This window comes from Carya illinoinensis, chromosome 4, assembly GCF_018687715.1.
Source record: "Carya illinoinensis cultivar Pawnee chromosome 4, C.illinoinensisPawnee_v1, whole genome shotgun sequence".
Lineage (NCBI taxonomy): Eukaryota > Viridiplantae > Streptophyta > Magnoliopsida > Fagales > Juglandaceae > Carya > Carya illinoinensis.
In genome coordinates this window covers 1140687-1153446 of record NC_056755.1, presented here as the reverse complement: position 1 = coordinate 1153446, position 12760 = coordinate 1140687, and the positions used below count along the sequence as shown (strand labels likewise).

The following is a 12760-nucleotide window of genomic DNA, read 5'->3' as shown; positions in this document are numbered from 1 at the left end:
TTTCTTTGGTTATTTTGTAAATACTAGGATGATTACATGTAATTGCTGTATTATTTGGCCATGAAGAAGGATTATCAATAAAAATTGAGGTCTCATCCTCTTTAGTTAAAAAAGGGTTGAATACATGTTGGTTTGAATTTGCATGCATGTTTGGTAATTTGGCTATTACTATAAGGGATGAAATCAACAATAAAGCATATGAGCTACAATCAAGCAATATCTCAGCAACATGAACAAACTTGGAAAGTCAATTCTATTTGATCCTTCTTTGCTGTATATAGTTAATGTGTAATTTTCCTTATTCTAGCATTCTTTCTATTTTCTATTGTTTCCTTAGATAGCATTGTTTGTACATGGCTCTATATCTATGAATGACAGAATATTCTCTCATGTAACTCGAGAGATATTATTTTCTCAAAGCATCTTTATGGTATCAAGAGTCTATACGGGTTACTAGAGAGTTTTTTTGTTTTTTGTTTTTTTCCTTTTCACATGGAGTCTTCTGCCTCTTTTGTTTCCTCAACCTCTTGAGATCCATATCCATATCTTTTGTCACAGAATGTATCGAATTATGTTTCTCTCAAACTCAGCTCCTCAAAGTTTCTACTCTAGAAAACACAAATGCTTAACATTCTTGAAAGCTATGACCTTCAAGGATTCATCACAGGTGATATCCAACCCCCCATCACAACGTATTCTAGATGAATCTAATACATCTCAACTTAATCCACTTTATCATAAGTGGCGCAGGTCTAATAGGCTGGTCAAAGGATGGCTTACAACCACCTTGTATAAGGAAGTGTTATGGATTGTTATTGGCCTAAACATTGCCTCAGAGGTTTGGAGTGCTCTTGTTCATGCTTTTGCAAGAGTATATTATGATCGTAGTCTTGCTCTTAAGCAAAGACTTACCTCAATCACGAAAGAATCTAATTCCCTGAGTGAATACCTGAGGAAATTTAAAACAATTTGTAATGAACTTGCTACTATTGACAAGCATGTTTCTGAAAATAAGAAGTCTTAGTAGCTTCTCAATGGTCTTAGTAAGGACTTTGAAGTTTTTACAGCAACAATGCTTAGGCTTCTTGTTCACTCATACTTTGAAGTAGTAACTCTGTTGGAAAGCTATGCTGATAGATACAAATCTAATACTGCTCCTTCACTTATGGTCTTCTATGGATAGAAGTAACACAAACAAAAGAAACCACCTGCCAACACAGGTTCTTTTACATCCAAAGGTCATGGCTTTGTCCAAAGCCAATCCATTGGATCCAAATCAAACTACATCCCTAGCAATTAGTCATGTGGTCAACCTTTATCCTTCAATCTCAAGTTTGTCAATAGAGCGGAAATTATTTGTCAAATCTGCAACAAAAGAAACCACACTGCACTCAAGTGTTTCAATCGCTTTAATCATTCTTTCACAAATGACAATCTTCTTTAGAGTTTTACAGCAATCAAGGTGGATGAAGCTCCTGACACATCTGCATGGCATCCAGACACGAGTGCCACTGACCATATGATTGCTAATGAAGGTAATCTTCACTCTTTAATTCCATATAATGGTCCTGATGGTGTAATGGTTGGAAATGGCAAAGTCTTACCTATTACTCATGTTGGTCATGCATTGGTTGGCTTCTCTCACTCTCCAATTCAGTTGAATGATGCGCTTGTGGTACCTAACATTAAGAAGGATTTATTATCTATTAGTAAGCTCACATCTGACTATCCACTGAAATTTGAGTTTGTTCGACATGGTTTTGTGATAAATGACAGGATAACCATGAAGACAATAGCCAGGGGCAGGAAGAAGAAGGGTCTATACATTTTTGATGATGTTGTCCCGACTCCTCAGAATAAACAGACCTATTTCTCTTCAAGATTTCGATCCACCAATAAAGAGAACTGGCATCTTAGGCTTGGACACCCAAACTCTAGAGTATTAGACTATCTTTGTACAAAGAAGTTTATTACTCTTGATTCAAAACATGTTTCTTCTGAAACTTGTATAAGTTATCAAATGAGAAAAGTTTGTAAATTGCTTTTCTTTCAAGAGAAAATACTGTCAGTATTCCTTTTCAAAAAGTTCATTGTGGCCTATGGGGACTTGCTCCCATTCTCTTTAGAGAAAAAATAGATTCTATGCTATTTTGTTGATGAAGCTACAAATTTTACATGGTTGATTCCTCTAAAAAACAAGTCTGATCTTCACTCTGCCTTCATTCAGTTTCATATGTTTGTCATGTGCCAATTTAATGCCAAAATCTATATTTCAAACTGATGAAGGAGGTGAATTTAATGACAAGAACCTCACCCAATATTTTCACCAACATGAAATTCTTCATCAATCTGCCTGTCTTAAAACACCTGAACAAAATGGCAAGGCTGAAAGAAAACATAGAAGTGTAACCAATTTAGGTTTGACTATGATGTTTCATGACAAACTCTCATCTAGATTCTGTTTAGACCGTTTCTCTACGGCTGTTTTCCTGCTTAACAGACTGCCATCACCTGTGCTCAATATAGACTCTCCTTTCTTCAGGATTTATAATAAACATCCTGATTATAGCATTCTTAGAACAATTGGGTCTAGATTCTTTTCTTATCTTGGAGATTATAGGTCAAATAAACTTGAACCTAAGTCATTGCCATGTGTCTTTATTGGATACAACATTGAACACAAAGGCTTCAAATGCCTTTATCCACCAACTAGTTGAATCTATACATCTAGACATGTTGTGTTTGATGAATCTGTCCTACCTTATTCTAAGCCCACTATGCTATATGATTCTCTTCCTGTTGAAGGGGAATTCTCTAGTTTCCTTGAATGGCACATTGGCACTTCCCAGGAACCTGTCGTGCAGCCTTTGCCTTTACCCTTTGACTTTGCTTCTCTTCCCATATCATTAGCTCTGCCAGAGAGCAACAGTTTATCACCTCCTATGATTATTGCATCACATTTTGACCTAAGTCCATTGCACAATATAGATTCTCCTATTCCTGCTGTGCAGAAACTCCCAATCCAACATCCTATGCAAACCAGGGCAAGGTGTGGAATACACAAACCTAACCCACGTTATGCAAACTTGCATAATCTGGTCTCCATTCTTGCTGAGTCAAAGTCTATCAAATCTGCAAGAAGTCACTTTGGTTAGTCTGCTGCAATGGAAGAAGAACTAGCTGCAAGTGCAGCTAATAAAACTTGGGAATTGGTACCAAGAACTTCTGACATGAATGTCATTGGCTCAAAGTGGGTGTACAAGGCTAAGCTAAAAGTAGATGGCACACTTGAAAGACTTAAAGAAAGATTAGTTGCCAAAGGGTTCAATCAAGTGGATGGTTTGGACTTCTCAAAAACATTTTCTCCAGTTGTGAAGCCTGCTACTATAAGGGTGGTTCTCACACTTGCCACTATTAAAAATTGGGCACTTCATCAATTAGATGTTAGGAATGTCTTTCTTCATGGCTTCCTTAACAAGCCTGTTTACACGCAACAACCACCAGGCTATGTCAATGAGCTTCATCCTCAACATATGTGCAAACTCACTCGAGCCTTGTATGGCCTCAAACAAGCCCCTCGAGCCTGGTTTGACAGACCTTTGAGTCACCACTGTTGCGGCAAAATTCACGAATAATGCACGCCATGGTGCGGCTACCTTCTAAGCTAACCTTATTATTAATTTTATTATTATTATGAGTAGCTTCCCTTAGAATATTTTGAAGGAATTGACACAACACAACAATGCACATCTTGTTAGGCGTTTGCAATTGTATATGCAATCTGGATAACCAAGCTAACGTGCTCCCAGTTGAATAATCGTTGCATGTAATTAAAGATGTTTTGAGAAAATAATATCTCTCGAGTTACATGAGAGAATATTTTGTCATTCATATATATAGTGCCATGTACAAACAATGCTATCTAAGGAAACTATACAAAATAGAAAGAATGCTAGAATAAAGGAAATTACACATTAACTATATACAGCAGAGCAGGATCAAATAGAATTGACTTTCCAAGTTTGTTCATGTTGTTGAGATATTGCTTAATTGTAGCTCATCTGGTTTATTGTTGATTTTATTCCTTATATTCCCCCTCAAACTTGGCTGTGGTAGGTGACAAAGGCCAAGTTTATCTCTCCTCAATTTGAATGGACCTTTAAGCAAGGGCTTTGTAAAAATATCAGCAAGCTAATTAAGGAAAGTCACATACTTAGTCTCCAATGAGCCGAGTGCTACTCTTTCTCTGACATAATAATAATCAAGTTCTATATGCGTTGTTCGAGCATGTAGAATAGGATTTACTGACATATACAGAGCACTCATGTTATGACAGTGTAGAATTGGTGCTTTTGGTAGTGGCACTCCAAGGTCTCTGAGAAGGATTGAGAGCCAAGTTAGCTCAACTTCAGTAGATGCCATGGCCCTATATTCAATCTCAGCACTTGATTTGGACACTGTAGATTGCTTCTTTGCACTTCCATGAGATACAATTGCTTCTTTGCACCCCATGTTTATATTGGATTATTTCTTTTTAAAGCTTATAATTATATGGTTCAAGTATATTTAACCAAAAAAAATAGCTATTTACAAAAAAATACCTGTCCAGATCTCAATTCAAACAATCTGACAATGATATTAACCATAATGATCTCACTAAATAACATGGTTGGTTGGTCAGTTCAGTCATGGCACCTATCAAATGAGTCGTGAGTGGCTTTTTTATCCATCTCAATGGATTTAGGGAAGGATAATAAATATTTTTTAAATTATATAGCATACATTTTTAATTTAAAAATGAAACTATAAAATATAATATCTTAGTATTATATTAATTAATTTTAAAACTTAAATTTAAAAATATATATATTTAAATAGATAAAGAATATAGTACTGAAAATTTGAATTTAAGATGTCTTATGATATTATGTGAAATTATCACTTATACAAAAAATTTAAATTGATAAATAAAAATATATTTATATGATTTAATTTATATCTTAATATTAATTGAGATCTTTGGGAGTATCAAGAATATTAGACCACATTATTAAATAAACGAGAATTTAGAAAATGTTTGAATAATGAGTTAAGATGAATTGATATTATAATTAAAAGTTGAATAAAATATTATTTTTTAAAATTATTATTATTTTGATATTTAAAAAAATTAAATTATTTATTTTATTTTATATGAAAATTTTAAAAAATTATAATAATTAAATAAGATAAAATAAAGATTTATTTTTAACCTAGCCTTAACAAATACAATTTTTCCTTCAAATAGAATTCCAAAAACCTTTTTGCCTCAACGGGTCAACGGTCGTATATATTCTGGCGGGAACTTGCAGACGGAGGTGCAGTGGTCCATCCAAACGTCCTTTTTGCAGCCCCGTCCTTCCTAACTTTCATGGCGGAGGCGTCATCACGGACATCACCGCCCTCCGCCATGATGGTGAATATGTTCATATTTCTCGAATCTTCTGGTCAATCATCTATCAAGGGATCGTAACGAGTATTAGCAACATCGCACCCCGTTTTTTAATACACAACAATTTAACAATTACAAAGACTTTTCCTTCGAACATCACAGAAACCGTTTTGTATCAACGGGTGAATGGTCAATATATTCTGACCGGAAATTGTTGACGGAGGTGCAGACGTGCAGTACATGCAAACGCCCTTTTTGCAATCAAATGCTTCCAATATTCATGCCCGATGCGTCATTACAGACATCACCTCGATGATCCGGATGTTCATTAAACATTAACTTATTCGAAGACTTTTGCATATTTTCCGCACAAACATTTTTGGTACATTATTAGTGGTTACTTATTAATCTCATCCCCACTAGGTGGGGATTCCATTGTTATATTATTTGTTTTTCAAAAAATAATACGTATAAAATCAGTTTCGTATTTTTTTTTAATCCAAAAGATATTTTTAAAAAATAATTAATAAAAGTTACATTATTTTACAGAAGAAAAATATTAAAATTATAAAAAAATTATATAAAAATAACTTACAAACCGACGTGACTATATTTTTTATTTTTATAAAAATATTCTCAGTTTATTTTATATTTTTTTGTGGGTCTGATTTTTGTTGTTTTCCTTTTGGGTTGGTCCACACCATTCTTGGAGGCTCCCGTTAGGTTAAAATATTTTTTTTTTGCATAATTTTTTAATACTTTTAAATATTTTTAAAAAAATTATAATATTATTAAATAATATTATCTTAATCACTAGATAAATAAATAAAAACTTTAAAAAAGAAAATTTGGAGCTGTAGGTCCAAGCGGAATCTCCAGCATCCCTAGCTTTTTCCATTCCTTTTACAGTCGTTTGGTTTTTGTTGGTGAAAAAGCTGTGCTCTGGACAGCCTAAATATGAATTTATGGCAATTCTACGTCCAAGTTCAGAATTATGACGATTGACGGCATTCACGTTGCAGTTTATTGTAAAGTACTAACAAAATAAAGTTCGTGATTAAAAATAGGAGATATTTCTATCAAATATACATAAACTTCAACGATTCATGATGAGTTTTGAATGATTCAGTTTGAATAAGATTTTTCATCAAATATGAAGTGATTTAGCCTCGTTTGGTTATTAGAAGAGATCAGATATTTTATTAAAAGTTCAATAAAAGTTTACTATAATATAATTATTTAATATTAATTTTATTTTAAAATTTAAAAAAATTAAATTATTTATTAAAAAATTATACAAAATAAATGAGATAATTTGATTTTATATTAAGATGCCAGCCAATTTTAAACGGTCAATGCATGGTCAATTCAAGCGGCAACTTGCGGAGGGAGGTGCAGACAGTCTAAACGAACCTCCTATTAGTTTGCAGCCACATGCCTCTAATTAATCTTCATGGCCGAGGCGTCATCACAGACATCATCACCGCCGGCGGAAAAGCTGATGATAAATGCGTTAATATTTTAAGAGCACGCAATCTATGGTCCAATTGTATAAATCCCCAGTTGGGTCTGGCATTTTATTCATCCCACTTCTTGTTGAAATCAAGTAATACGAGTATAATCATCGCAAATGACTGCTAAAACTCCCACCATTCCTCTTCTCACTCCTTACAAATTGGGGAAGTTCGATCTATCCCATAGGTATGCACCTTGCAAAGTCCTTTTTTTTTTTTTTTTTTTTTTTTTTTTTTTCCGTATTGATTATATAAGTTGTGAATATTGCATTCACAAAAGTTGAAGCATTTGCAATGTGTGAATGATGGAGAAATCATGGTGGTCGAAGGACCTAGAGGATCTCTTCATTTCCACTCTCCTACTACACAGATTTTTCCTGAAACTTCTCTGTTTTGCATGGAAATCTGGCTGTACTTGAATCATGATTAATGAACTCAACGAAAAATTTCATGCTATTATAACGAAGATAAAGAGGCATATCATTTTATTCTTCTAACTCTCAACGGGCAACGAATATGTGCTCTGTGTAATGTACCTTATTCCCCAGGTTAGAAAGATTTGTTTCTCAATTGAGTTAATGTGTCATTTACTTTCTATTTTCAGAGTAGTTTTGGCGCCAATGGCCAGAAACAGATGTTACGGCTATGTTCCTCAGCCACATGCCATCTTGTACTATTCTCAAAGAACCTCCAAAGGTGGCCTTCTAATTACTGAAGCCACCGCAGTTTCCGACACTTCTCTGGGGTAATTTTATCTTGTAAAGTTCTTTCTATGGTCCACACTTGATGGACAGCTAGAATTTTGAGGATTCCCTTTCTTTCCTTGTAAATTTTGTATGACTTACTTTTGTTTCTTTGGCGTTGTAAAGGTTTCCGGAATTACCAGGCATATGGACAACAGAGCAAGTTGAAGCATGGAAACCCATCGTAGATGCTGTTCATGCAAAAGGGGGGATCTTTTTTTGTCAAATTTTGCATGTTGGGAGGGTTTCAAATCAAGGTTTGTCTTTAAAAGTGACCTTTACTTCTTCTCTTCCAACATTGAACAATTGGGCTGCGCTTTTTGCCTGTGAATGGAGAGAATTAAATGTTGACAAGGTATAAGTGACAAAAGCTTTATACTTATTAAGAAGGAAGCATTGTAGAAAAGAATGGTTCTTTCAGTCAGTTGTTCTTTTGTAAAAGTGATATTTAGATAATTTTTTTTTCTTGTTTTTGATAGGCAGATACCACTTGCTTTATTTCAACTTAGTCAAATACATGTTTTGACCCTTAATCAATTCTAAAACCAGAATATTTTGTATAAAGAAGGCATAACAGCTCTATCATCTCTGTCTCTCGCACTTCATTTATTTCTTCAATGTTTTAGCTTTTTTCTTTGTGGGGCTTTGTGAAGGAACATCCTGTTTTAAGTACATATTAACAGATCATAACTTTTGTTTTTTAGTTCTTAACTTTTTAAGGGGTGGTTTCTGATTTCTTTTCAGACTCGCGTGAAGGAAACATTGTATTAAACATTAATTCTAAGCTCTTGTTAATTTGGATTTTTTTTCCCCCCCCTCTATCACATTGTTTTTCTACAGCTCCAATCTCTTCAACTGACAAACCTTTGACCCCACAAATGATAAATAATGGAACTGATGTTCCACGTGAGTTCGCTACTCCAAGGCGGCTACGGACAGATGAAATCCCTGGAATTGTCAATGAATTTAGGCTTGCAGCAAGGAATGCTATTGCAGCTGGTAAGTTCTTTTCATAAAATTACTATACTACATTCGATTGTTGCGGGGGTAAGATACAAAGTTTATGGACAAATATGAGACCTACGGGAAAAAAAAATTATTTTTTTAATAGTAGTAAACTCTACTTTTTTCACATGGAGTATGTTGAGTTTGCACGTCCTACGATTGTATCTAGTATTACTCTTATATTAATACACCCAACGGAATTCAAAATTGACATGTATCAATCTTGAGAGCAGCAGGAAACATATTGCTTTTGTTTGTTTATGTAATCTGGGAAAAATGAGATGTGATTTTTTGGCATGTGTTGCCCCTCGGATAAAGTCAGTTTCTCTTATTTTGAGATTTTCTTTGTTAGGTACTCACGATAAGCATTCTGTAATTAATTCCATGAATAAAAAAAGTTCACAAATGCTCGTCGGATTGAAATGAGATTATTACAGCTTTTTCACAGTTCCTTGTGTCTAGTGTCAAAATATAGCCTTTAATTTTATTTCTTCCTTTCTGAGATATTTTTTGTCTTTTGCATAGGTTTTGATGGAGTTGAGATCCATGGAGCTCATGGTTTCCTAATCGACCAGTTTATGAAAGATCAAGTGAATGATCGAACGGACCAATATGGTGGATCCCTTGAAAATCGTTGCCGATTTGCTCTTGAAATTGTTGAAGCTGTCGCCAATGAGATAGGAGCTGAAAGGGTTGGAATAAGGCTATCTCCTTTTACAGACTATATGGAATCTAGAGACTCGAATCCAAAAGAATTGGGACTTTACATGGCTGAGTCCTTAAACAAATATGGGATTCTCTATTGCCACATGGTTGAGCCAAGAATGAATGGAGTTTGGGAAAAACCTAACACTTCCGACAGTCTTCTACCCATGAGAAAGGCTTTTAAGGGTAGTTTTCTTGTTGCTGGAGGTTATGATAGAGAAGAAGGAAATAACGCCATCATAGAAAACCGCACAGATCTTGTTGCTTACGGTCGTCAATTTTTAGCCAATCCAGATTTACCTAGAAAGTTTGAGCTCGATGTTCCTTTCAATAAGTACAACAGAAAAACATTCTACACCTTCAATTCTGTTATTGGTTACACTGACTATCCATTTCTTGAAGATTCTGCTTAGATCTCCACAAATAATATTAATAGTCTAAAGTAATCCCTCTTCTAAATCCTATGTTTTTTTATTTTTTATTTTTCCTGAAGTTGTTTCATTGTGTTGCACAAGTGCAATGAAGATATGTTTATAGATTTATAATATAATAATTTTGTCATCTTTGTATAATTTCTTTGGTTATTTTGTAAATACAAGGATGATTACATGTAATTGCAGTATTCTTTGGCCATAAGTAAGGATTATCAATAAAAATTGAGGTCTTGTCCTCTTTAGTTAAAAAGGGCTAAACACATGTTGGTCTGAATCTGCATGCATGTCTGGCTATCAATGGGATTTGTAATTTGGCTATTACAAGCAACAGTTCTTCAGCATGGGAGCACGTTAGCTTGGTTATCCAAATTGCATATACAATTGCAAACGCCTAACAAGATGTGCATTGTTGCGTTGCGTCAGTTCCTTCAAAATATTCTAAGGGAATCGAAGCTACTCATAATAATAATAAAAATAATAAGAAGGTTAGCTTAGAAGGTAGCCGCACCATAGCGTGCATTATTCGTGAATTTTGCCGCAACAGTAGCCGACTCAACAGCATAAGCTTTTAGCGGCAGTCAAGCGTCGCCATAAAAGGATAAAAGTAGCCACAACAAGTTGTGACGACAATACTCCCGCTGCACAATGTTTCTTTACCTGTAGGTTTTTCACGGCAAAAACTCAAATTTGTGGTGATATTTAGCTGACGCCGGAAAGAAATTGCCGCTATGCTAAAAATCACTTTTTGTGGCTAAAAATCAGTGGCCGGAAATAACTTTAGCCACAAAAGCCCATTTCTCTATTCTTTTTTATGAGAACAGTTGTTTAATTATCGAGATTGGAGGTAATTTAGTAAAATCAATGAGCATACACTCTAACGAGGCCGAGGCCCCAGAAGGCTCTGCCATTTTTTCTTTTCCTGAAAGATTTATCTTAGTTAAATTTATTTCTTGTTTTATTTTAAAATTTTAAATTAAGATATAATATTCTTATTATATTATTTCTTTTTAAAGCTTATAATTATATGGTTAAAAGTATATTTAACAAAAATCTCCACTTTCACTAAAGAGCTAGCGACGCAGTATGTAATTGCGTTAAGAGAGACACTTCTAAGAGGTGTCACCTATAAGTTGGTTTTATCGGAGACCAATAAAGAGCTGCCACGTAATGGGTTCTTCAAGAGTTGACTTTGGACGCATAACTGGGGATCAAACTCTCATTCGCTCTCAAATTGAATCTAGCCCCTTCCAATCTCTACTCTCTCTCAAATTCTCTCTCTCTCTCTCTCTCTCTCTCTCTCTCTCTCTCTCTCTCTCCCTTTCACGGTCTCCCCTTCCCTCTTCCTAGAACCGAAACTCCTCTAACCTCATTCTCTCTGTCTCTACGTCCCTCTCTCTATCTCTGTCTCCTTGCTATCTCCCTCCCCCATCCAAGAAACCAGAAACCCCTCTAACCTCCTTCTCTCTATCTCTGTGTCCCTCTCTTTGTCTCTGTCTCCTTGCTATCTCCCTCCCCCATCCAAGAAACCAGAAACCCTAAATCAACTCCTCCCTCACTCGACTCCTCCATAAAACCCGAACCCTCCCTCACCCAACTCCGCCATAAAACCCTAACCATCCCTCACCCGACTCACTCCTCCATAAAATTCGAACCCTAACCCTCATTCGACTCACTCCTCCTAAGGGAAAAGTTCAAAAAACAAAAGGAATGAGAGAGACGGAAGGTCGGTAGTGGGATGATTCCCAAGGTGAATTGCTGCGTTTGATCGCTCGCCCAAGGTGTGAGGACTGCGAGTATCATCGAAGGGAGGGTGCCGCACTTGTTGCTCTTGGAGATTATGACAGATAAAGGGGCTGGAACTATGATCACTGGGAAATAAAAATGCGACTTGGTTTTAATGTTCTTTCTTTTGGTTTTGATGCATGCATAAGGAATTGGAAATGGAAATGGAAATCTCAATTACTTGGAGGATTTGTGTTATGTGGCTTGTAATGCTTTGAAAATCTCTATGATGTTGTTATGTGACTATGTTTGTGACAAACTAAACAATTTGCTGATGAGAAATTGAGGCAACTAATAATCATATATTGATTTTTTGAAGTTGGGGGGAAGTATGTGACTATAAGTAATATATATGTGGTTAATCTCAGGTCACAACCTCACGTCTCGAAGCACATCATTTTCAGTGCGACTAAGCCTAACCCTCATACGACTCACTCCTCCGATGGTTTTTGAAGGAGAGGGAAGGAGAGAGACGGTAGGGGAAGAGCTAAGTTCCTGGGTTGGGGATGATTTTCATAATTGGAATGAGAGAAACGGAAGGAGAGATTTGGGGGGAGAGAGAGAAGCGTTGCGTTTACACGTTAGAGACGCTTCAATCACCTGCAACGCAGCTTCTGGCTGAGAAATTGTAACACTCACGTGTCACTTAATTATTGGACTCCGATAAGTAAACTTAATAGGAAGCACCGGTTTAAAGTTATTCTTTTGCGCTAATTAAAATCTTTTTGAATATGTCACTTCTATACATTATTCATTGAAATAAAAAACTAGTTTATGGTTTACGTTTTTTTATCACTTTATTAAATGTATTTTTAAGAAAAAATCAATTTAAGCATTTATTCCAAGCCTAAAAATATCCAAAATTATAATCTAGTTTCCCTGAGCATAGACATTGGATTTGACCAGAAATCAGAGTCTGCTTGACTTTTTAACACATGCATGAACCTAACTACTAAAACTTGAATTTCCCCTCATTGATAAATACTTAGATGGGCCTGCAAATACTTACTGAGAAATACTAATTCTATCCAATATGTGTCTTAAATGTGTCTCAATTTTTTTTTTTTTTTACTTAGTGTTTAAGGACGTATTTTTAATAATGTTGTGATTTTTTTTTAAATATTTGTGATGATTAAAAAATGCATA

At 35.2% G+C, this 12760-nt stretch overlaps 1 protein-coding gene across 1 annotated transcript; it reads left to right on the top strand.

Moving 5' to 3' along the window:
• Positions 1–6828: 6828 nt before the first annotated feature.
• Positions 6829–10020, top strand: LOC122307976 (12-oxophytodienoate reductase 2-like). Its single transcript, XM_043121114.1, has 5 exons — positions 6829–7132; positions 7550–7690; positions 7815–7945; positions 8529–8687; positions 9219–10020. The coding sequence occupies exons 1-5, from the start codon at positions 7062–7064 to the stop codon at positions 9809–9811; spliced, it is 1095 nt and encodes a 364-aa protein (XP_042977048.1). The 5' UTR covers positions 6829–7061; the 3' UTR covers positions 9812–10020.
• Positions 10021–12760: the final 2740 nt, after the last annotated feature.

Coding starts and splice junctions, on each gene's coding strand:
- LOC122307976 (XM_043121114.1), top strand. CDS start 7,062: ATGACTGCTAAAACTCCCACCATTCCTCTTCTCACTCCTTACAAATTG. Junction 7,691..7,814: donor GTTTCCGACACTTCTCTGGG/GTAATTTTATCT, acceptor GGCGTTGTAAAG/GTTTCCGGAATTACCAGGCA. Junction 7,946..8,528: donor TGGGAGGGTTTCAAATCAAG/GTTTGTCTTTAA, acceptor GTTTTTCTACAG/CTCCAATCTCTTCAACTGAC.